This window comes from Struthio camelus, chromosome 22, assembly GCF_040807025.1.
Source record: "Struthio camelus isolate bStrCam1 chromosome 22, bStrCam1.hap1, whole genome shotgun sequence".
In the NCBI taxonomy this organism is placed as follows: Eukaryota; Metazoa; Chordata; class Aves; order Struthioniformes; family Struthionidae; genus Struthio; species Struthio camelus.
Window position 1 is genome coordinate 8,488,661 of NC_090963.1, and position 24,398 is coordinate 8,513,058.

The following is a 24,398-nucleotide window of genomic DNA, read 5'->3' on the forward strand; positions in this document are numbered from 1 at the left end:
AGCCAGGATCGCAGCAGCCCGGGCAGCGAGGATGTTCTGCAGCCCTGGAGGGTGAGCGTCTGATCAGAAGAGGGCAATATTGAACTCCACAACATCAGGACTGGTTTCTACAGCGCTGCACACCAGCGCCTGAAATATCAGTTGGGTGGAAGAACAGAACTAGACATCCGTTCAAAACAAACAGGATCGTGGCTCGATTTTAACCACGTTGTCCTCGAGTTTTAAACCTTCAGCCTTTCCTAAAGGAGGAGATCTGCTACCCGTCCTTCTCACGCTCCCTCCGCCCTACAGGAGGGATTGACGTTGGAAGGGACGGCTGCAAGGCATTTCCCAGCGGGGGAACCTCGCTAACTCTGTAAACCTACACGCGTGAGCAGCTGAAGCCTTAGGGCAACCCCGCACCAACGATGGGCAACACGGAGGAGCTGCAGGGCCTGGTCCCCGCTGTCCCAGCCCCGGGGACCGGGGGCTCCCGCGCTTCACCCCATTCCCACAGCCGTTCAGACCTGAGCCAGGCACAAAAGCAACTTGGGGAAGTTGCTTTGAGGAAGAGTGGCAACGGGTGGAAAACACAGGCCCCACCATTTCTCTCCTCTCCTACTGACCACGTCTTCAGGTTCTGCAGTCAAAGCCGCTAACGATCGTCACTAATCACGTTAACAGTCAGACTGCTCACAGAAACACCCTGCACTTACCTCGCAAGAGTCGCGCGAGCCGCCTGGGTCCTCCATGCACTCAAGCGCCGAGCTGTCTTTGCAGAACAGCAGCGGTAGCAGTTCCTGTTTGATTAATTAGGCTTTATTTTATTACATTTGAGGATGTGAAAGGTACCAGCTCGGTTCTTTGTACAGTAATTAGGCTTTGCTACTGGAGCAGTGGTTGGATTTAATTGTTCTTTTCCCTATGCTATTTAAAAAAAAAAAAAAAAGATCCTCCGTGCAAGATATTGCTTGCTATAACCAAGAGGGAATTTTTTGCCGAGCTGTTTAAGGAGGATCGAGGCATTAAGCGCTTTGCTCCCAACCCTTCCGGTTTTCACATGCCGCTCTTAGGCCTGGCCACAGCGGCACCAAACGCCCCCAACGCAGGGGCGAGCCAGCAGCTCGTACCCACGGGACACGGCGGGGGGGGGGGGGGTCACCCCTGCACCGACCCAGCAGCTCCCCCGCGCCCCAAACCCACGCCAGAGACAAAAATTAACCGATTAACGCAGCGCTGGGCGAGACGCCTCCCAGCCCCGGGGCCAGCCGGCAGCGAGCAGGAGCCGGCGCAACGCCTGGCTCGGGGCTCTTCCCTGCCGGAGCGGCGGCGGCGGGGGACGAGCACAGCCGGGAGCTCCCGGCCGCTCGGAGCCGCGGGAAAGCTGCCCGGCTGCAACGCCGCGGCTAACTTCACGCCTCCGCCTTCCCCGCCGCGCGCCGTTTCGCCCTCTTACCCGCGCGCTCGGACGCCGACGCGACGGCTCTCCCCTACCCAGCCCCGCTGCGGCGGGGGGGACTCGGTTTCCCCGCCTGGCGCTGGGTACCCAGCCGATCTGTTTGCCGCCGTTACCGCGTTGCTCTGTTTACTCGCCGGTCGTCATCTGGGGACGGCTGGCAGCCGAGGGAGACGTGGGCCGGCGACGCGGCGGCCGCCTCCGCGCGCCTGGGGTCCAAGCACGAGGGCTGCCAGCACCCCCGCGAGCAACAGGAGGGGCAGACCAGCCCCCCGAGAAACCACCTCTGGGGTGAAGGCACGGAGAAGGCAACCCGCCGACACGTCCGAGCCTCCCGCGGCTCGCATGTCTCCTCGCCGCCCCCCTCCCCTTTGCCCGCTCTGCCATCCCCGCTCGCTGCAGGCTGGCAGCGGCGCCGGGGCCGGCTGACTCACGCCGTCGCCTGTTTGCGGGCTCAAAACGCCACCTTACTCCTTCCTTGCCGAGCAGCTCCGCGGCTTCCCCGCGCGTTTCCTCCACGCCGGTACCTACGCGCCAGTTCTTGCGGGCCCGACGACTTCTCAGAGAGATTTTAAAAAAATAAAAATAAAATAAGAGATTAAAAAAATAAGCCGGGGTGGGGGCTTGTCTGAGCCAGGCTGCTGTGCGGCCGCCGGCTGCAAAGCCGCGCTTCCCCGACATTCAGTAGCGGCAGCCCAGAGGAATCCTCCCTGCCAGAGGCTTTTTGCCCAAGGGGGCTGGTACTGGGGCCAAGAGACCTCGCGGGGGAAGCACAAACCCACGAGACGTTTCCCCAGGTTAATTCCACCCTTGCAGGCCCATCTGCCCGTCCCACGTCCTGCCTCCGGGCCAAAGACGGATTTGGCCCAGGGGCTTGCGAAGCGCCGACACCTGCTTGCTATAACACCTGCTACCAGCTTGCTGCTGCCGCCGCCGCGGGGTCTCGAGGTATTTCTGCACCTCCATCCATCAGCACCCCACAGACGCAAGGAAAGGTTGCCCTGCGTGTTTTCCCGCTGGCTCCTTCTGCTACATAGCTGCCAGCCGGGCGAAATCGGAGCTGGGAGAGTCACTCCCAGGCACTGAAAATCATCCCCCCCCCGTAGGCAGTCGAGCGGGCCAAGCCACCTCTTTCAGAAGGGAGGACAAGCAGACCAAGCCAGCTAAGAGGGGACCCAGGGTCGAAGCCAACCTGCAGGATGGCTTCACCACGAGCCCCAGGGGAACCCGCAAGCGAGCCGACTCGGGTCGGGATCTGCGCGGCGGCGAAGATCGGCTGCTGCTTCCGGGAGAAATTCCGGCCGCCGCAGGCTGCGCCGGGAGGTCGGCGCGGGCCAGGACGCGGGCTGGCACGGGGCGAGCGCGGTCAACAGCAGGTGCCCGGCCTGACACCCCAGTTTTCTGCCACCAAAGCGGCCAGTCCCAGGCAAGACAGCATCGAGCGCAGGGTCAACACGAGGTTTGAACTCCCTCCTGGACTCGCAGCGAGACATAACCATCCTGCTACCGTTCCCTCTTAAAAGAGGCACCAAGGAGACAAGCGCGCCTCTGGACTGGAAACAAAACCAGTTTAACTAGCCCAGGACCTGCTTTCAGACGTGCAGCGTGAGCCAGAGGACGCAGCACTCCGTTCCCAGTCCATCCCAACGTTACCGCTCCGTCCGCCCGCCAGTTAAAGAATACCACCTCCACCGCCGCGCCGAATGCGGCGGCGGGCGCATTGCAGGTAAGGTGCTTCCAACCATTTGCACCCCAAGCAAAGCTCCCGGGTCAGCTTTACGCGTGGGATCTGCTTGAAGGCGGAAAAACGAGCCAGCAGGCATTTGCGTTTGCTCGCCCCTTCTTCCGGAGCGGCACGGGAGAACATGCAGTAACCCACCCGGCAGAGGGAGCATCCCCCTCCGAAACGCTCGCAGCATCAGCCTGCGCCCTGAGCTTCCCTCAGCCCATCCATCGACCTGTTCGCAGGCAACGGCGCAACCACCCCGCAGCGCCGGGGCAGGACGACGCGGCTCTCGGCGTCGCGTGCCCGAGCGGCTGTCGCTTCCCCCTGGGACGGCCCAAGGGCGATCCCCGGCTGCTGCACCCCAGCTGAACCGCTACCCCGGCTTTAGGGCAGAGGATCTCCTGGGCAGGCGCAAACCTGGCTTCGAGCACCGGCTCTCTAAAACCGGAGCGGGGTTTGGCTGTCGCTCACAGAAACCGCCTCAAACCCCCAGCCAGGAGGTCCGCGGAGAGCGGCCAGGCCCGCGGTCCCACCCCATCTAGGCAGCAGCGGCTCTCCACCTCGGCCAGGAGACCTCCAGAGCCCTGCTTTTGGCGCAGGAAGTTCAGCCCCGCAACGGCAGAGACCGAAGGCCGGTGCTCTCCGCTCTGCTGCCGGGCACGCCTGGGGGGACCCGGGCGCAGACGGGGATACGAGAAGCCAGGAGACAGCAGCTACTTACAGTCCGTCCTCTCGGTCCAGGCAGAGGGGGCGATACCTCTGCAGGCTGGGCATCTACAAGGCCATCCTCTCTTCCCCTAGCAAAGCAAAAAGAGAAATCCCTTAGTGCGAGAGCGTCCCGCATGAGCGGCGTGCAACGTTAGCTTTCGTTCTGCTTCGGAGCAGAATAACCCCAGTGCCTCACCACGGGCAGAAAAAACTCCAGTTGTAATCAGCCTGCAGATAAATCAGTTCCTGCTAATCCCCACCCTCTTATGGCAGCGAGGGTGAAGGAGACACCCTTGGGCAGCTCGAGGCATCCAGCACAGCTTCCCTTCGCAGCGGCAGCCGCTGCAGCTCTCCATCTCTCCTGGCAGCTCCCAAAGCCGCCCCCGCCACGGGCGGCCCCCAGACCCCAGCCAAACCGAGAGCGCCGGAGGGCCGCAGAGCTACTGCCGCTCTCGGGGAGATGCCCCGGCTGCTTTGTGGCGGGCCATCACGTGTCGCAGAGGATGTCCTGCGAGCCCACAAACCGACCCACCTCCTCGAGCGTTAGCAGCGACGGGCAAGGTCGGAGCTGCTTTTAAGGAGGAGACGCCCCCCCACCGATGGGAAAGGCAGCGAGTTCGGAGCCCGGCGCTCGGGGGAGCTCGCTGTGCAGCGGCTGGATTTCCCTAGCCCTTCTTGGCCCCTGCTCTCCGAAATCCCCTCTGGCAGGCTCGTGCTTCTTTTAAGGAAGCAGGTGGTGGCCTGAGAGCACCCGCGACGGCTCTCAGCATCTCCTGGTCCCCGGGAGCATGAGGGTCCCCGGGCACAGGGATCCGGCTGGGAAGCACCAGGGGACCCAGCAAAACGACTTCCCAGGGAAGGAGGGATTCGGCTGAGGCTCCCGGCACGGATGCTGCAACCCCCTGCCAGGCCAGGCTCGCTGCAGGCACCACCTCACCCACCTACAGCATCCTGGGACGCTCCGCCGAGAGATTTAATACAGCACTCCCATCTTCTCCGGGTGCTGCCCTTGTTTCCCAGCTGCAGTTTTCCCCTACAGCCTCCATCGTCCCAGATAAAGCAGCAAGAAGCAACAATTCGGAGTAAAACTCCTAGATGCTGCCCTAGCTCAGCCACCAAATAGCTCCAAAACAGTCTTTTCACCTCTCCATACCCCGCAAGACGCTACATCACCAGCACGCTCTTGCAGCAGGAGACGCTTACAAACGCAGACGCGTTAAATAAGGCTCGCAGGAGAGCTAGCAGGGCCCCTTTCCAGGCGAGGAACGGCTCAGGAAAGAGGCTAACCGCTTCCCCAAACCCCCCACGGCGCTGCACCGAGCTGCGTTTTACTCACCGGGGTTTTCAGCCCAGTCCAACTTGGAGCCTACTTAATCTTACGTCTCTGCAGCTGGCCTCTCTTTCCCCAATCTAGACATCTTCGCCTCAGACAACACCACCACAGTATCTTTTATTAGACTCTCTGCTATAATTTGGGGAAGAGAGGATACCCGCGCCAAGAAGTTTCCATGTGCAGAAACGCTTTTGCTGTGTTGCTTGCAAGAGCAAAGCTGCTTTTTTTGCAGCCGGCACAGAGCAGGAGCAGCTGTTCTGCATCTTGCTCGGTCCAGCCTGGGTAAACCTGAACGAGGAGCAAGGTGGGGGAAAGGGGACAACGAGCCAGTCCCCATCACCTGTGGGACCTGGCCTTTTCAGTGCCTGGGACTGAGGCTTTCTTGGTGGCCACAGCAGCTGCCTGTTGGCAAATTATATGCCCCTCACTGTGCATCCCCTCGGTCTGGGTTAGCTCCAGGAAATTAAGCTCTAGCAAGTCTGAGAGGCCTGGAGTTGTCCAAGGCCGTGGGGAAAAGCAAAGATCGCACTTGTAAGCGAGCCTTTAGCCCTAGCCGGGAAACTCGCTGAGAGACATAAACCATCCTACAGCAAGAACCAACATTAAATCGGCCCGTTCCCATCTCCAGCTCTCTTGGTTAGTGGGTCAGGAGAGCACAAGCTGGCTGCTGCCGCACCGCTTTGCTCTTCTCCATGTATTTGCAAGCAGAGCGCTGGAGCAGGACAGATGCACACCCACACTGCTGGAGAGCAGCAAAAAAATCACAGCTCTTCCCCCCCCCCCAAAAAACGTGCTTAAAAAGCAACTCAGCCCGGCCCCACGGTCTGTGACCTATTTTAGCACGTACGGAAGCTGCAGTTGATTCTTCTTCCGCCTCCTTGCCTGCTTGCCCCCACAAACCCACGTTTGATTTAACTTCTACCTCCCTCAACTGCTGTGTAACGACCTACTTGTTACTTATTTTGAACCTGGCTCTCACTGGCATGATTTAATGCCTCTGATTCTCATATTGGATGCAAAAGCCACCAAAGTTGTGATCAGGTCCCAAAAGTGCAACTCAATACAAGCAGGTCACCCAAGCCACCCAAAAGGTGGCTGCTCAGATCCAGCACCTACCGGGACCCTGAGCAGGGGACGGTGCTTAGCAAACGCTAGCAGCCTGTGCACCGCGCGCGGGTCAGGAGCCATCCCAGGGCCTCATTCCAACAATTCTGTGCTTTGTACCCTTTGAACACCATAAAAAAACCTAAAACAAAGCAAAAAACCCAAGCTCAGCAGCATTTAAAGCCTCCGGCCCCAGAGGCTGATAAACAAAGAGGCCCTAGGGCACTTGTGTAGGCAGCCACTGGCTCAGAGCGGGCCGGCAGGAACATGTCACAGCAGGACCGAGAGACGGCGACTTCTCGCAAGGGGTAACGCAAGTCTTACCCAAAAGGCATCGATGAAGACTTTCCGTTTCACATCCCGAGGAGAAGTGCTAATATGAAAGCCAGCCTGGAAAACCGCAACTGAAGAGTTTTCCATTGGAAAACGTCGTTCTATCGAAACCAAAACACTTCATGAAATTAGGTCAATTCTGGCGAAATTAAATTTTGGAGGAAAAAAAAAAGAATTCCAACGGTGACGGAACAGCCCATTTCAAAAGCATCCGAACAAAAAGGCCTTTCTTCCCTTTGCTTTCAGTCAAGGCCCGCTCTGTTTTTTCCATCTCCTGCTATGCAAAGAGCCAAAGTGCCCAAGGTTTCCATTCCGCTCCATGCAGAGTTGCAATTCTCTGCATCAGCCAAAACAGAAGAGATGTTTCCGAGGAGGAACTCTGAGAGTTCAAAATAGAGAAGATTTACAACACCCTTAACATTTGAAAACCCTTCAGCAAACATCTCCCACTCTATAACACCCTAGCGTTTACCTGTATTTCAACACACCACAAATACGGGAGCAAGTCCAATAAGTCAAGGCTCTGGTTCAGACAAGAACCAGCAACCCCAGCTGGAAAGTGGACACTTGGATGGGACGTGGATCTTGAGGAGTCCACGACGGCTCTCCCGAACAGCAGGGTTTGGAGGTCGGAGTCAGGAAAATCAAAAGCTTCATCAGAAGGGGCCAAAAGTGACTACGCGCCAAACGAAAAAAAAAAGAGCAAGGACATCAGCAGGAGCCAGTAACTGATCTCGCTGAATAAACGGTGTTAAATAATTAACTTTTCCCTTTGTGTATCTCGTTGCCCCAAGCCCTGTGACCACCACATCTTAAAGGCTCCCCCCGTGAGGTACAGCTTGCATCCCGGCCTCGGCAAGGCACAGGCGTCCGCCGAGCCTGCCGCGATGCGGTGGCCCCCGGAGCGTCCCGCCGGCATCGCCACCGGGCGACGAGACTCACCGCGCGCCGTTCAGGCTCCAGCCTCGCGCTGCGGGTAGCAACTCTCCCTTTCCTGGCACCGCTCTCAGATTCAGGGGGGCAGGAAGCGGCGGAGAGCCCGCCCGCGGTACAGAGCACCGCGTCCTCTCCCGGGAGAGGCCAGCCGTGCCCGCACGTCCTCCGCGACCGCGGAGGAGCCCCGCGCAGACAGAAACCCTCGTGGTGCGCGCTCGCCCGCGGGCACGTTCCCAGCCTGGCCAAGGGGCCGCCTTGCAAGCGAGCACGCGCGGGAGCCCTCACCTTCCCCAGGAGCGAGGCAAGGCTCCCTAATTCTTTCGATGCCCCGTTCTGTATCTCCTCCAGCTCCTTGCAACTGAGAAAAGCAACTGCAAGAGATACTGTAATTGCCGGCGGCGTTGATACGATGTGAGCCTTCCCCAAAGCACGCAGACACAGACTAGAAGAGGCGGCTTAAGGGTGGCATATTTTTTCTCTTGCGCAATTCCTGGTTAATTTTAGATCCCCACTTGAGGAAAGCGAGAGTGTATTTACCCATGCAAAGAAGGGGGAAGGAAATTACTGAGCGGCTCCGAGATTGTTTCTCCTATCAGCAAGGTTTGGTACTTATCTCCCAATGTTGAGCATGTCCGAGGGTTGGCTTTTCGCAGATGTCCTTGGGAGCAGGGCTGGACCAGGCAAGAAGCCAAGCAGAAGGACAAGCAATCGCCCTAGCTTTATGCCACATCCTTCCCCTGGAAAGAAACATTGCATCAGGGAAGCAGAGCTGCGTGGGCACATCAGCCAGCCCGTTCACACGATGAGAGGAAGCTGGTCCCGCTGGTATTTTGGCCTGGCTGGGAGAAGGTTTTCCCTACAAAAGGCCGAGCTGAAGAGCTGCTGAAGGCAGCACTAAGGCTGCGTGCCGCAGGAGACCCATCTGGGAGCAGGAGCCCGGGGTGGGCAGAAATGTTTTTGCTTGACGTGCCGCCGAGGTGCCTATGGTTTTGAAGTACAAAGCCATGCCTGGAAAGAAGCTTGGATTCAGGCACAAGTCCTTTCTGGTTTGGGGAAGCCAGCCAGTAGCTCACACAGCCACTGTGCATCTGAGCTAGTAAAGCTGGCCAAGTCTTTGGCTCACAGCCCTGCAGATCCAGGAGGCTTCCTCACCTCACCTGGCCGTGACACAGCCCCAAGAGCTGACGCAGAAAGCAATCACAGCCGCGCTTTCGTCCCTGGGGGGACGTTTCTGCAAGCAGAGGGTGTTACAAGACCTGCGAGGCTGCTGTGCACCTTCTCCCACACCAGGAGAGACCAAATAGCTCCCTCGACCAGAAGCCCACCTCCACCATGAGCTGTGATTAACGCTTAGAGGAACAATGCTAAACCACCACCCCCCACCCCAGGCAGCCAGGTAAATAACTCCTACTGCCAGTGTGGCCAGGACAGGGGGGCAACTTCATCTGGCCTGGAGAACCGCAGCCAAAACCTTCATGGTGCGCATGAAGACGCGAGCAGGGCCCTCTTTGCAGCACCGCATCACCAAACCAGCACAGGCATCGCTTCACCGCTCTCCCAACACAGGACGGAGCCGGGTGTGAGGGGTGCAGGAAACCCTTGGACTCAACAGACCCCTTCCCTTAGCACCACGTGGACTGTCCAGCACCCTTAGCTTAGGGTCTTGGTATCTCTCAACAGGTTGGGACACCTATTTGTTCCACGCCAGCAGAAAAGATGTGGTGAGCCAGGAGAGCGCCAGGAGGTTACAGGACCTTGTTTGAGCTAGCTGAGCGGTTGGGAGAGGCGGGCGGCTGGCTGGCTATTTCTTGTTTATTCCGCAGCTTAGGAACAGGGGGATTGTTCAAAAAAAAAAAAAATCTGCATTTGATTTAAAACAAGCTGTATCTTGTACAGCTGCTCCAGAGTATGTGTCTGAAGTGGGGAGGGGGGGCAGGAATTAAGCAGGGTAAAAGATTTCCTCTTGCTGCAGCTCAAGCAGGGAGAAAACCTGTCCTAACAGCCACCCTGAGAAAGGGAAGGGAAAGAGGTTTCCCTCAACGATGCATCGTGAAGCAGCTCCGGTTTCGGGTGCCCAGCCCAAACTGCGCCCTTGGGAGGAGAGAGACGGAAACACAATTGTCCGTGCTCGATAACGGCCTCAGCAAAATAAACACTGGGTCCAAAAGGAAACAGCCCCACGGCAACAGCTGGCGGTGAGACAGAGCATCCCGAGGACCTCGGTCTTTCCCCAGCAGACGGGGAGGCTCTGGATGACAGGACCCAAGTGGAAGAGATGGAGCCCAGCTGCTTCGGTCAGGCAGAAGGGAAAAGGTTTGGCAGATGCTTGGGAGCAGAAAAGGCCTCTGAGGGAGCCAGAAAGGGAGGAGAGATGATCTCTGGCAGGAAAAGACATCTTTGACTGCAGCCAGCACCGGGCGGAGCGGGTGACAACCAGCAACAGCGCCCACCGTGCCCTGCAACGATGCCCTCCCACCGGGCCGCATTCGGCTCGTGTAGCCCAAGTGCCTCCGGCAAGCTGGACCCCTTCCTCAGCCTCCCCTACGGAAGGGGAACATATACAATTTGGATGTATCCCAAGAGGGACTGGCAAAAGCCAGAGATTCACATCAAAGATGCAAACACCGTGTTTCTCCACAGAGAGCAAATAAGATAGGGAACCCGACAGAAATCCGCCCCAAAACTGGACGTGCCTCTGGCCGACCGCGCTCTGCAGGCAGCAGAAACGTTTCAGCACGCAGCCAGAGAGCTCCCTCCCGTTCAACTCACTTTTTGGATCTCGCACCGCAAGAGACCCCGGCTGCCACGAAGGGCCTCCTGCATCCAACCAGGTGCAAATCACTGTCCCCTCCACGACGCCCACAGGATTTTCTGAGCGTCACCCGCAGGGGAAGGGAGACTTTGGGGCAGCTGCCAAACGCCTGACGCCTCATCCTGAAAACTCCCCTCGAGGGAAGTCGGTGTGGTGGAGCTGCTGGACCATCAGATGAGGTCGGTCAGGTTGCTCCAGTTGTTCTCCATCGTCCTTCCTCCACTTCTAACACGCCGTCCGTTCAAACTCCATGGAACTGCCAACACGCTTTTTCAAGCAGCAGGGACAAACCTGCGCTCTCGAGACACGATTCTCCTTTCCGGTTCAATTAAAACCGATCTGGAGAAGTCACCTAACGCCGGGACTCGCCTTTCCCCCGAGGAAGGATGTCGCTCACTGGAGTCCCTTCAGCAGCACGGAGGCAGTCTCAGTTCGGTGCATCTGCCTTTAGCGGCCAGCGTGAGGGTCTCTCCACCAGCGAACGAACGGTTCCTGCTTCCAGCGGACCGAGTCTCTCCCAACCTCCGTCCTCCAGCGGACGGTCCCTTAGCTCGTGGGTAAGGGAGACCCGCCAACTTACACTGGCAGAAGGAGCCCAGCCCCGGACTCGGCGGCGTTTCCACAGAACTGGCAGAGCGTTCGACCTTCTCAGTGTTTACGGAGATTACCGGGCTTGCACAACAGATGGCCAAGTTCGTGTTTTCCAGGAAATCTGCAGCGACCGGGAAACAACGCAGGGTTACAAAGGACCGCTTCCCCTGCGCCTGCGATGCCCTGTCCGAAGGAAACGCCGTCAGGAGCGTCCAGCATCACGCGACGCCTCCTCCGTCAGCCCCAGAAAAGCCGGGAAGCTTCACAGCAACGCCAGGACACGCTTACAATTAATACCTAGATTTTTTTTTTTTAGGATAGGCCCCTTTTTCAAAGCAACTCTCGCGTTTGAATCCCCGTTCCTTTTGCATTCGGCCCTTTGGAGCGAGAGCGCGGGGAGAGCGTGCGCCCCAGCCCCAGCCTCTGCTCGCCGTCGAGCTTGCCGCGGGTGGTCCCGCCGGGCTTTGCTCTCCCTGCCAGCCGTAGTGCAAGCTTCGGGGCAACCGAGGCCGGGAGACGCACCGACAGCGAGGGCTCCTCTTTGCCCCGCCGCCGTAACGCATCCTGCCTAGGGAGAGGATTTGGCAGCCGGGGTCCAGCGGCACCTGGGGACAACGTGGTTACAGCAGGCGACCCCGAGGACAGCACGGTCTCGAACCCCGCGCAGCCGCACGAGGCGCTCGGCAGACGCCCGTTAACCCGAGGAGACGAGCCACGAGTGGGGCCGCAAGGACGGGGCAGGGACCCGCGCGCGGGGCGCGTCCTGCCAAGCCGATCTCTCCGGCCCGTTAGATCAGGTCGTAGGGTAGATTCAAAGAGCGAGGCACCGAGGTGGAAACGGCCGCCAGCCGCGCTATTTTTCATCACGGTGTGGAGCGCGAAGCGACGCCAAGCCCCAAACCTCAGCCCGCCACCGCCGAGTCTCACCCGCCCTAACGCAAGGCCGCCTTTCGGCCGCTCTCGGTACGGCACCTGGGAAAAGAGGATGGTCGTGCGAGGCTTCCCGGTTAGCCCGGTTCAAAGGCAACGCGAGGTCCTCGCCGAGGCGGGAGCCAACCTGGATCCGACCGCGCTAAGCTCTTTGAGCCGGCGGATCGCTTCGCTCCCTGCCTCCAAGTCGCTGCCAGCAAGGAGCCTTTTTATTTAGAGCCGTGAATTACGGGATTCGCTAGCGAGGCTGAACTCTCCCCCGAGAGCTCCTACTAAAGCACTTAACTCCACGGCGCGGCTGCGCGTCGGGCCAGCTGAGCTGCGCGTGCCGCGGGGACGGCGAGGAAGCAACCACCCAGCCGGCGCACGGGACGGACGGGCAGGAGAGCGCCCGCCAGGGTCCCGGATCTCTCCCGGAGCGATCGATCGGCGTCCCGGCGACGCGTCCTCCAGCCGAAACGGTGACTGCGCCGTCCAACGCGCCCGTATTCACCTTTCTGGTGGGAAAGGACTCGCCTCGACCCGACCGTGACGCCACGGGAGAAGCTGGGGACGTCTGGAGAGCCGAGGCCTCCACGGGAAGAGCTGCCTTGTGCCTCCGAGCCCGCTGGGATGCCGGAGGAAGGGCAGTTCGGCGAGGCCGCGCCAGCCCACCCGGCCTTCCTCGGACCGCTGCCGGCAGGGAACGGAGCTGGAGAAAGAGGGGCCCTAAGAAACCGGGACCAGCTGGTGAGCGGCCACCTGCCTCCAACGGCGTCGAGCAAAACAGCTCCATCCCAGGCTGTTTTCCCCGAAACCGAGGGGGTTCCCAGAAACACACAGAGTGGGGGACACAGGAGAGGAGAGAAAGGGGGTGCTAACAGGGCAGCACGGGAAACCCCTTCTCCCAACTCATGGCCACCACAGCTAGACAAACGCAAACGTCCAGAAAGGACCACGTGCAAGTCTCTGAAGCCACAAGATGCCCGAGAAGGACTCGGAGGGGAAGGGGCAGACGGGGAGGCATCCTGCTCGCATCAGGACATAGTTTTGCTGTGCCACAAGGCAGAGCAAGAGAGCCGAGAACCGTTCAGGACAGCGCTGGGCACGGGCGCAAAGGGGCTGTCCACCAGGCGGGAACAGCGTTAGGGTGGAAATTCGCAGCGAGGATCGAGAGCAACTGGTCAGCAAGGTCCCACAGACGGGGACGCCGGAGCCCCGGGGGGCGTTTTCAGCCCCCAGGCAAGGAGAGCACGGCAGGACCGCAGGGACGGACGAGCCGTCCATCGGCTCCGTAGCGCGCCGGCGCTCCCCTCCACCGGGGTTGCTCCATCCGTTTTGCTCCGGGAGCCGGCCCGGCCGCCCGATCGGCACGTGGGACGCGCGCCTCGCGCTGGCGGCCGGCCTTTCCAGCGCCCGCTCGCGGTTTGGCCGGGCTCGGCTTGCCCCGATTCCCCGCCACGGCAGCCTCCCGGCTCCTACTTCCTGCCGTCCTTCGGCCTCGGCTCCCGCAGCGTCCCTTGGCGCCGCCGCCTTGCCGCGGGAGCGGGCGCCCCGAAGAGCCAACCCTGCCCTGCACCAAGCAGGGGAGGCAGCAGGCCTTCCCCGTATCGACCGGCGAGCTCAAACTCGCCCGGGGGCGCAGGGGGAGGCCGCGCGCGGACCGCGGGTAAGGGAGGATTTGCAACGCTAAGGATGCCGCCGCCGCCGCCTTCCGCAGGCGACGTCCACGCGATGAATCCTAAGACGACGGGGCCCTGCGCACCAGCCTGGTCTAGCCCCCGGCACATGCATCCACCCTGGTTTAAAGCCCTCCGGGGCCAGAGCCTTCACCCTTTCCCCAGGCACCGTGAGAAAGCGGTTCGGCGCGCCCCAGCAGGCTTTCCCGCGCTGTCAAAGGGCCGCCGTCCTCCTCCTCATCGCGGGAGGCAGAGACCAGGCTATTCCCTCCTCCCCTGCAGCGACGCGTGCACGCTGGCAGAGCCACGCTCCTGCTCAGCCTCCCCCGGGCCGGACGGCTGTTCCCAGCCTCCCTGAAGGCCGCTGGGCCGAGGCCAGCCGGCGCCGAGCGAAGCGGGACTCCTGCGGGCTCTGCAGCTCGGCGCGGCGCTTGTAGCAGCAGGACGTCAGGGGCCGGTCGAAGCCGTCGGCGGCACAGCCTTCCCAGAGGATCCAGCATCCGCCGAAAGCGGGTATTTCGAGCTCGGGCTGGAAGAGCTGGGAACTGATTGCTGTTATTTTTCCCCCGTGGCTGGTCGCCATCTCCGTGTCGAGCTGCAGACGATCACTTCCCTGCGCAGCGCACAGGCCTCGCGCCGTTTCCCAGCGCGGCTCCTGCAACGGGCGGCGAGGCACCGGCTCTTGCAGCCTCGCATCACCTCCGCAGCGAGTCCGCAAGGGAGCGGAGACGATTCATTCGCCCAAGTCGAGACGTAAGGGGGCCAGATCCGTGCACCCGAGGAGAGGGATTTCGGGGCAGCAAGCGGGCTCTGCCAGAGCCGGGGGGGCCGCAGCAGGGAGAGGCTGCGAGGAGGAGCCGTGCACCCCGGCGCGACTCGGCCTCTGCCCGACAGCCTCCTCCCGGGACCCTCAGCGGCTCCGTTACCACCGGCAGAGACACAACAGCCGGCTGGGATCCTCCATCCTCTGCGGAGCCAAGGGCACCGCGGCAGCACGACCGCGGTTTGGGAGAGCGCCTTTCGGCGAGCCCCGGCACGGACCTCCCTCGCTCCTCCCCGGCTACGTCAGCCCCAGGGAGCCTCCTCCAAGCCCCCCGCTATCTCGAGAGCCCCAAGCCTTGCTTAGCTCTATTTATCGCTGGTATACGCAGTCCGCCGAGGCGGAGGAGCAGAGGTTCGGGCAGAAAGCGCCAGGTTCACGCGGAGAGGTACCCACGCGAGACGGCTAAAGAAACCCATCTGCGCCATTCAGGCCTGCTCGGCTCTTAACCGTCCCCGGGTTTCGGGCCGTATCGCCGGGTTTCGTGCCACCTACGCGAGTCCCTCCTCACCGCAGTCGGCCTTTCTACCCTCAGCCAGCGCGACTACTCGTTCCCAGCGCACGGACCCGAAAAAAAAGCGGCGCGTGTTTTTTGCTCAAGTGCCTTCTGGGTTGAGGGGCCGCGCGGAGGAGGACTCGGGGGACGCGGTCCCAAGGGAGCGCGCCACGTCTGAACCCGCCCGGCTCCCTCCCGCTGGGCGGCTCTGCCTTCTTGGCAGCGCGGTGGGCCGGCACGCTGCAGAAACGGCGAGGGAGGCGAGAGCCGCCTCCCTCCGCCCCAGCCCGCATCCCTCTGGCGCCGCGTTGCACGCTCACAGGGGCCCCGACAGCACGATTTACCGTGGGCAATTCGAGCCATATTGCAACTAATCCAGGCAGGAAATGAAGGTCCTTTGTATTCCAGAGCCTGCCCGGCTCGGCGTCCCCGCGGGGCTCCGGCCGGGGACAAAAAACGGGGGCAAGGTGACGGGCGAGCTCATCCGCTCCGGGATGAGCTCAAGGGGCTTCGGGGCCGTCGCCTGTCCCAGCGCCGGGCGGCTGCTGGTTGAGCAGCGGCTACGCCAACTCCAGCAGAGCAACAGACACCGCTCCCGAAGCGAGCTGCGAGGGCAGGGAGCCGTAGCTAGCCACGACTCCTAAATTACGTCTTGCTCGCCTCTGCGTTTGCAGAGAAGAGCATCCCCCTCACCGCAGGTGATCTGCCAACATCTAATGCTCGGAGGAGATCCAGGCAAATACCTGCGATTTAAATATGCGTTGACATAACGCAGATGATCTGTCAATTGAACCTGTACACGTAATCTTTACAGACACGCGAATTAAGCGGCCACAGTAGCGCCAAGCCCTGTAAACCCCCAGCTTTGCTCCGCTGCAGACGTTAAGGGAGTCTCACTTTGGCCGGAAATAGTTGGGGTCCGTTCCCTGCTGGGCTGAAAGTCTGCTACGGAGCACAACCTACCGGGGCCATTGGACGCGCCCAGGCCATTCAACTGCAGCGGGACTCGTCCTCACAACATCCCCGAGAGGAGCAGGTAGGAGGGTCCAGCAGGGCGTTATAGGGGCTCCAGGCCTCCCCGCAGCCACCCGTTGATGTGCTTTCCACCACGCGTGCACCTGAAGGACGTACCACCCCGGAGCTGGTGCCTACCGATGCCCAGGGACCCCTAAGTAGCAGCTTTGTTCTGGGAAACACGGCCTGGAAATCGAGATTCGGGGAAAACCTCTCGGCTGTCCTTCGAGCAGCCCCTCAAGGGGCCAACGTGGTCCCGCTCTCTGGCTCCGTCGCAGCATCACACCGGGGCTCAGAGGAGCTGTGGGGAGCAAGACGGGGGGCAGAATTTACCCCCGACCGGCTGATACGGACCCTCAGCTCTCAAGAGAAACTGCTCGGGAAGTCTGGTACGCTTCGAGGTGTCACAGCTGCACCCACCTCAGTTTACAGCTAGAGGAGCAGAAAAGCAAAACCATTGACAGCCGAGCCGACAAGGGGGCCCAAGAGGACACAGCGGCCCGGTTGGCTCCCGACAGCAGCAGCTGCAACGCAGGATCTTCTCCAGCCCTCAGCACTTATCCTTTTTACGGGACCTGCCCTGCGCACCCAAGCCCAAGTCAAGGTGGGAGGACCAGAGCGAGACCGTGGGGCGCCGAGATCGGCGCCAACGCAGAGACGGGCACGCGCCAGTCGGAGCCCTGGCGCAGAGGAGCTCAAAATCCCGCCGGGGTCCCAGCCCCAACGCGCCCAGGCGACGCGGCCACGCAGAGCGGCAGCCTGGCGACCGGACGAGCTTGCTCCCCGGCGCCTGACTTCAAGGAGTCGCGTCTGCTCGCTGCGCTGCGGTCTCTGCCGCCGGCAGGAGAGCTTTTTTTAAGCTGCCAACAACAAAAAGCACTCAGGCTCCTAGACGCAGCCCCGCTTAACGACGCAAGCGCAAGCAAATCGCTCGGAAAGCTGCCCGGAGCCTAGGAAGCCAGATAGCTCCCTGCAAGCGTGACCTGTTATCGCAGGGCCTTACGTCCGCCTGGGAAACCGCGCGCCTGAGGTTTCCTCCGAGGAGAGGCGTCGCTTGCCCTAACACGCTATCAGCTGCTCCTCGAGACGTATCGCACCGCCGCCGAGGGCTCCAGAGCCCCGAAGCCCCCCGCGCGCGCGCCAAGCCGTTGTGCACAGCCGCCGCCGTGGGGAAGCTCCTCAAGCCGCCTCCAGCCCGGGTGACGAGCCGCCCTTATCGCCCATCTCGGCCCCGTGCAACACACAAGCTTAACAGCCAGAACGAAAAGCTACAGCGCTGCAATTGTCCTGCGAGAAAAGGCAGTGGAAGAAACAGGCCCGTAATATCTTAAGGACAAATCACATTTTTGTTGCATAAATAGCGCACTTTGAAAGCTGGGCTATTTTCCATTCTCTGCTTCCCCCCCCCCCCGGCCGCCGCTGCCCCCCGGCCGAAATACCAGAGCTCGCTGCACAGGCTGAAGCTGGAAAGCAAACCTGTTGAGCCCGTATTTGCATGAACAGACGTTTCTTTGTGACTATTTTTTTTTTTTTTGGTTAAAGCAGAAGCGGTTATCATACGGGGACGGGCCCAAGGACTTTCCATTCCTTGGCCCCGTTCCCGCCTCTGTTCCCTCGCTGCCTCGTTCGCCGGTTTAACGCAGCGAGGGGAAGGCGGCGTTTCGCTTAAACCCGCGCTTCCCTCGGCTCCCGCGATCGCCGAGAGCATCGCCGCGGCCGAGAGACCCCTCCGGCCACCAGAAGGGCGCTTCTCCAGTGCAAGATGGGCCTGACGCGCCGGCAAGGCAAAATCCAGCTGCAACGGAAGCGAAACGACGGAAAGCGAGCCGAACGCGGGCCAGGGGAATCATCTCCTTCACTATCGCCGCAATTAAAGGCTGTTTTACTAGCAGCTTAGCTGTCCCTGGCAGGCCTGCAGGCTCTTTGGCTCTCAAAGCAGCGGAGAGATCCGCCGGCCGAAACGCAAAACAAACGGGGATTTGGTGGCGTTTGCCCCCGCCCGCCGAAGGGCTCGCCTGCAGTTTCCGAGCAAAACAAACAGAGCAGGTTGAGGGGGGGGCAGGAAAGAGAGAAAAAATAATAAACGAGGACACATCACACACGCCGAAATGGGGGAAAAAAAAAAAAAAAAAAAAGGAAAGGCGATGCGAGGCGGGGGGGAGACGCCGAAAGGTTTCGCCTTGCCAGCGAAAAGGGCAGCAGCGCAAGTTTGCCCCCGCGGGAGGGACGGGGTTCAGGCGCGCCGAGCCGCGCAGCATCCCCGGCTCCCGCCCCGTTTCGCCCCTCTTTGCGCAGTCAGCGTGCGGCGCTTTTGGGAAGGGGCCGGCGGCGAGCGGCGGCGCGTAGCACGGAAGCGGGCAGGCGAGGGGGGCCGTGCGGGAGCTCGCGCTGGAGACGAGCGGGAGGCTCCAGCCCAGGTTTTGGAGAAACGGCACGGGGTTTTGGGTTTTTGTTTTTGGTTGTGGGTTTTTTTTTTTTTTTTGGGGGGGGGTGGGGCCGCTCTGCAGAATTTTGCGATCTTGCAAAACTTCCAGCTTTCTGGGAAAAGCCTCAGACTTCAACTTCTGGCTTCCAAACACAAAATGAGCCTCTCCAGATCTGCTCAGTACCTCTTCACTCACCACCACCACCACCACTTCCCCCAGCCCTGCCAAGGGCAAAACCGAGCTGAGGAGCAAGGGGAGAAAAGAGGAGCTAGAAACACATAACAAAGCGCTCCCAAACCTGCTCAAAAACTTACTGAAAGGGAGAAAAAAAAAAAAACCACCAAACTTTGGATGGGGCCCTTCAGGCCATTGAAGGCCGCTCCAGGGAGCCCGGGGACGCAGGAAGACGGGGAAACGGGTCCCCTCTTACCCCCAAAGCTGTCGCAAGTCACAGCTCTTCCAGCGGCCACGCCGAGCTCGTGTCACCACCGCGCTGCCCCTAACGAGCCTTAACGAAGATGAGAAGCCTCCCCCACCACCCTGGGGACGGAGGAGGGCCCGCACCAGCCATCGCTACGTGGACGACGGGGGCGTCGGCAGCCCCGCGCGGACGGACGACGGGAACGTGGCTCTGGGGGGTCACCAGAAGCCGCCGAGATCCGCTCGAGGTGGCTCGAGCGGTGGCCAGCTGGTGGTGACCTCCCGGTTGGAGGGACCAGGGGCCAACAGCGACCAGCGCCAGAGCGCTGCGGAGCCGGCCGGGGGCCGGCAGCGCCTCAGCTCCCCGGGGAGCGGAGAGGGGACAAGGCAGCGCCGGCCCAGAGACCGCAGCGAGCTCAGGTGGAGCTCGGGGCTCTGCTCGCCCGGCCCACGGAGGAGGAGAGCAGCTCTGGCGCGGCCCCCCCAGCTCGCGGCAGGACCGCTCCAGCCGCCCCCAACCCCAGCCTGCACCGGGACCCGGCTCGCGCACCCGGCGGAGGTGCTCCAGCCCCGGCGGGAACCTCCTCGGTCCCCTCCCGGCGGAGGTCCCGAAGCTCTCGGGCCTTTGACTTGCTCCTCAGGCATCGCCAGGCGAGGGTGGAAACTCCCTCTACGGCGACGGCCGGAGCTGGGGCGAAGAGCGGGGGGCAGCGCGCCGGAGGCAGGGTCCCCAGGGAGACGGGGCTGCTCCCGCTCCGCGCCGGGCCGAGGGGGGGGCCCGTCTACACCACGGCCGGCCGGGAACCTCGACGGACCGACAAACCCCCGGCAGGCGGCTCGCTGCGTCTCACCAGCCCCCCCAGATCAGTCTCCTCGTGAGCCCACCGGTCCGAGGCAGGGCCGACCGGCCCCGCGCATCACCGCCGCCACCGGCGGAACAGCGTCTTCCCGGGGCTCAGAGACGCCCCCCGCGCGGCGCGCCGGTCGCCCCTGGGGCTCCCGCCCCAGCACTCTTGCACGGGGCGACGTGAACGCTGCAAGACCCTATTCGCCTCCGCTGGAGCCCGGAGAGCCGTCCTGAGGCTGGCGGGAGCCGGCGGGGGGGGACAGGCCTTCGCCGGCGGAGGGGTTTTGCGAGGCGCCGGGATGCAGTGGCGGCGCGGAGACGCTGTAGCAGGAGGAGCAGCTGGAAACGGCATCTGGAAGCGATCCGAAGTTAAGAGCCTCTCCCAGGCGCAGAAGGGAATTCCAATGGCGTGAGCTCAGGTTAAAGGCTCTTTCAGACAACCAGCGGAAAAGGCCTTAATACAGACTTTTAAACCTAGGAAAACCATAACAAACCGCTGCGAAAGGAAGTCGACAGCCCCCTCGTTCCCACCTGGATACAGCTTTGCTGTCAAACCCACGAGGGCGCGCCTACGCTCCCTGCTTTGCAAAAAGACGAATCTTTCCCTACATTTGTTGATATAGGTTTACAGGCGCGGTGGCAGAAGGAGTCCTCCCCTGGCTTTGCGTCTTTAAAAACAACCTTCTAGCTAGGGTATAAACCTTAATCTCCTGCGTAAACACTTCTTCGGAGAGCCTCGCTTCTCTCTGCGAGCAACGACGACCCCAGGCTGGGCTTGCAGCAGGCGGCAAGGTAGTCTCCCTCAAAACACGCGGCCGCAGAGCCCGGATTCAGCAGGCCGCGTTGGCCGCGCGCAGAGAAGAGCCCCCTGTCCCCGAGCGCGCTGCCGAGGCACGCACGATCCAGGCCAGGTCCCCAAGCATGGTGTGGGCTCCAGGCTAGCCTGGCCCAGCTAAGCCAGACCGAGCTTTGCAGCGTGCTTTGTACCTGGAAGCAGAACGGAGCTGATGAATCTGTGGAGAAACATCACCTCCTTCCTGCCTGGTACTGATTAGTAAGCACCAATGCTTCTTGCGACACGTTTGCAGAAGCCACCAAGGTTGTTCTTCCAGCCCATCAAGAGCTTTCAAGCCTGGGGCTTGCAACTGCACGTCCCAGGGGAGCGCCGCGTCCATGGACCAGCGGGCCAGGCTCTCTCCCGCTTCCGAGCATCAGTCGTTACAAGGGACGTGAAAAGCGACACAGTCCCCAAAGGTCCGCACCGTGTCGGCCACAGAAGAGCCTCCCCCCAGCCTTGACAGGCAAGACGATGCTAAGCAAGGGGAGGACGGGATTATCACACGAACTGCAGGTGAGCAAGATCGGGGCTTCCCGAGCAGCCGCTGCTTCTCCCGTCCCACCAAGCGCAAGACGGAGAGACACCCTTGGACTATCCTTTCTCAGCACGGAAACCCTCAGGAGCGCCGAGCCCAGCAGGAGATGAAAATCTTCCCTTGGAGACATCAGCTTTTGCACCCAAGGCTGGGAAGGCATCTCAGAGCAGACAGAGGATGTTACTCTAGCTTGGCCAGAGGAGCACTACAGCCACCAGGCTGCTCTACATGGGATGGGCACAGCGGTCTAAGCTCTAGAGCTCTCCAGCCAGCCCCAAAACCGCAGGATGGGGGCAGTTTCCCTGCGCCAGCTAGCTAGGATGCGCAGCAGCGCGAGCGCCCCCAAATCCCCATCCGACACCCCGGGAGCTGAGCCAGCACAGGCAACCGCGGAGCCGGCCCCGAGCACGTAAAGCTGCCGGCGCCAGGAACCCGCGGTGCCGCGGTCTTGGCCCCGGCCACCGTGTGCCACCCCGACACACAAACCGGTCACAGATGAAGGCTGCTTGCCAAGACTTTTAAGCCACTACACATTTCTGTCGTGCCTTTTTACACGTCCAGTACATACACATACACCTTAAAAAAAAAAAAAAAAGAAAGAAAGAAAACCTGTATGTTTACATTAACACCCACATCCCCTTTATATAAAGAAGCTGCACACAAACATGGTGGTTCGCATGCTTAGGAAACCTCAAGTGTCTACCTGAAGCAATACGGACATCGCTTTCAGCCCAGCAAATCTCTCTCTTTGCGCAAGAGCAATTCGTCCCCAAAGAAGAATCACGGGGAAGAAAAATAAATAAATAAGCGTTCTGTGCGTTTACCCCGTGCACCCGCTTGCCCCACTGCGGCATGAGTGTTTGCTCTTCCCGAACACTCCTGTGCTCCATCACACCCTCCTCTGGCATGCGCCACCTCCGGCTTCCGCGTGCCCCAAAGCCGTGGAAAGGGGAACACAGCGGAGCAGGTCCAAGAGGCCAGAGCTTGTTCTACCCTTCTCCTTCCGCTCCCTCGCAGCGGCTCAAGCAAAGCACTAGCTGAGCGAGAGCACCCCGCGTTTTCCTGGCTCGCACGCAAGGACCGAGCCAAAGCAATCACAGCCTCAGCCGAGCAGGTCCAAGAAAAATTCTCATTTCGCTTCGCAACGTTTACCCAAATACGCTGGTGTTTGCACAGCCGCATCAGACCTGCTGCCTCCCCTTCCCTTCGGCCGAGCTTCGTCCCGTCTCACGTCCTTCTCCGCAGCAGCCCAGGGGATGTAGGAGTAGCAAGGATCGCGTTTTGCTCCATCCGTCAACGCCTACTAAATCCAGCTCCCCTAAACATCTGCTTTGGCCCCGGCGCGGACCACCCGGCCGGAGAGACTCAGCTACGCCCGCCCGCAAGAGCGCAACAGGCTGGTTTCCCCCATCCTTCACCCAAATCAGGACCCAAACTCATGACCCCACCCTCCCCAAACCTCGTGCCACCCGGGCATCTCCCGGCCCACCCCCACGCGCTGATCCACCCACCTTCCCGGCGCCGAGGACTCGGCGGTAACCGTCCCGCGCGAGTCCTCGGCCGCGAACCGCCCCGCCGGCCGTGCCCGCGCGACGGCTCGGAGGCCCTCTGGCACAAGGTGAAGCGCGTCCTGGAGAGCGGCCTGAGCCCGTTCAAACCTGCGCCGCTCGGCGAGGCGGCCCGAAGCATTAGCAAGTCCAAAACAAGCCGCCGCCAAACTGCAAGGGAGGCTCGTTCCTTCTCAAGACGACGAGGCGGAGGCCAGAGCGCGCTGAGCTGCAGCCGGGGTCAGCTCAACAGCTTCGCGTTTCACCGCCGGCCACGTTCAGCTCTCCTCTTCTCGGAGGACACTTCCAATCCCACCCCCAGTCACGTGCAAGGGGGTCAGGAGCTGTAAATACAAGAGATTAGCAGGAACTAGTCCTTGTTTTGTTTTGTTTTTTCCTTCTCCCAAGAAGAGGCAGGATTTTCCCAGAAAAAGATCAATAAACACACACTCCCGCGAGGGTCTCAGCCACCAAAGGAGTCGTGCTCTCCTGGAAAGACGAGCTCCCCCAGACATCCAGGTGGTGCGAGCACAGCCAGTAACAGGAGGAGGTTAAAAAAAAGAGAGAACCAGAATTTGCCAAGAGCCGTGCAAACGGTAAAATCACTTCCTCTTCTACTTATCGCAAAATTAGAGAAAGGCCGAGCCACCAGCACGAGCTTCAGCTATTTCCTGCGAGCTGCCCCAGCGATGGCAATCTGAAAAGCAGCTTGCCGCCGCGGCTCGGAGACCGCTCCTCGGCCCCGGGCTGCGCCCACGGGGCTGAAAGTCCATCTCGAAGCGCGAACGTCCGCGTCTCAGGGCAAAAAGCCTCCGCCGTCGGAGGCAGGAGACGGTGCTCTCGTGCCCGCGGCTGCGACAGGGCCACCGACCTCTCCCCCCGCCGCCGGCTGCGGAGGATCACGAGAGCATCCCGGGGAGGAGGCGGCACTTCCAGCCAAGTTATCGTCTTCCGCCCGACCCCAAAAGGCATCCCCCAGCCAGGGAGGCGGCAAAGCTAGCGCGCAGAGCTGCGTTTCATCCGTGGGCAGGAGGCGCCCAAGAGGGAACGGGTCCCTGGGGCGGACGAGGTCTGGGGCAGCGGGGGAAAGTCTCGTCAAGGCACGGGCCAAGCCCACCTCGGCAGGAGACGGCGGAGGCAGGTTTGTCCCCGGGAAGCAGCAAGCCCAGGCTGCATGTGAAATCACCGCTCCTTACACAATTGCTGCATTATGAAACCTGCCAAGAAAAAAAAACAAAAAACAAAAAAAAAAACCCCACCAAAAATAAAAGGGAAAAAAGAAAAAGAAAGTGCGATAGTCAAAGCTCTCAACAAGACAGCAGCTGAAAGCAGGGCCAACTGCAGGGAACGGGAAATCGTTCCTCCATCCTTTTCCTGCACTGACTCCTAAAGCTGCCAGCCTTCACGGCAGATTTATACCTACCCGCGTTGATCCCTCCTGTAAGCCGGCCAACTAATTGCAGAGCGTTTTCCTTGCAAAGACGCAGCTCCAGAGCCAGGGCTCTGCCTGCATCTTTGCGGGTCCCGATGACAAACCCTCTCCAGAGGGGACTGGCGTCTCTGCACGCTGACAGCCCCAATTGCCTCTGAAATACGAGGGACTAAAGCAACAGGATGTTGTTGCTTACATAAGAGAATAAGCAACAGAATATGTGGCAGATGCACACCGCTTTATGGACACCATCAAATAACTAGTTATAAAGCCCACCGAGCCCCGGGTATAAATCCTACGTTTACCTGAATGCCACTATCTGCCACGGGAACTTTACCCAGAGCTGCCAAGCATCTGGGGGAAATCACGACCGGCCAAACCCAGCCGAAACCGGGCTCTGGAAGAGGTGGACGAGGAGAATATAAATCGCAGCAGATGAGAGCTCAGCAGTCCCAGG

At 60.8% G+C, this 24,398-nt stretch overlaps 1 protein-coding gene across 16 annotated transcripts in view; it reads right to left on the bottom strand.

Moving 5' to 3' along the window:
- The window catches only part of ST3GAL4 (ST3 beta-galactoside alpha-2,3-sialyltransferase 4), a 54,521-nt gene that overhangs the window by 24,588 nt on the left and 5,535 nt on the right, over positions 1–24,398 (bottom strand). For 2 of the 16 annotated variants that reach the window (XM_068916706.1, XM_068916707.1), the window contains exons 1-3: positions 3,883–3,946; positions 1,436–1,991; positions 696–779 (exon numbers count right to left, since the gene is read on the bottom strand). The exons of 1 other annotated variant lie outside the window; for it this stretch is intronic. In XM_068916706.1, the coding sequence (XP_068772807.1) occupies positions 696–731 (36 nt within the window). In that variant the 5' untranslated portion in view covers positions 732–779; positions 1,436–1,991; positions 3,883–3,946. Of the gene's footprint in view, positions 1–695; positions 780–1,435; positions 1,992–3,882; positions 3,959–4,065; positions 4,364–4,810; positions 5,942–10,344; positions 11,055–17,335; positions 17,470–22,473; positions 22,606–24,398 lie in introns of those variants that run through there. 13 more of the 16 variants (XM_068916697.1, XM_068916702.1, XM_068916700.1 and 10 more) reach the window with 11 other exon arrangements.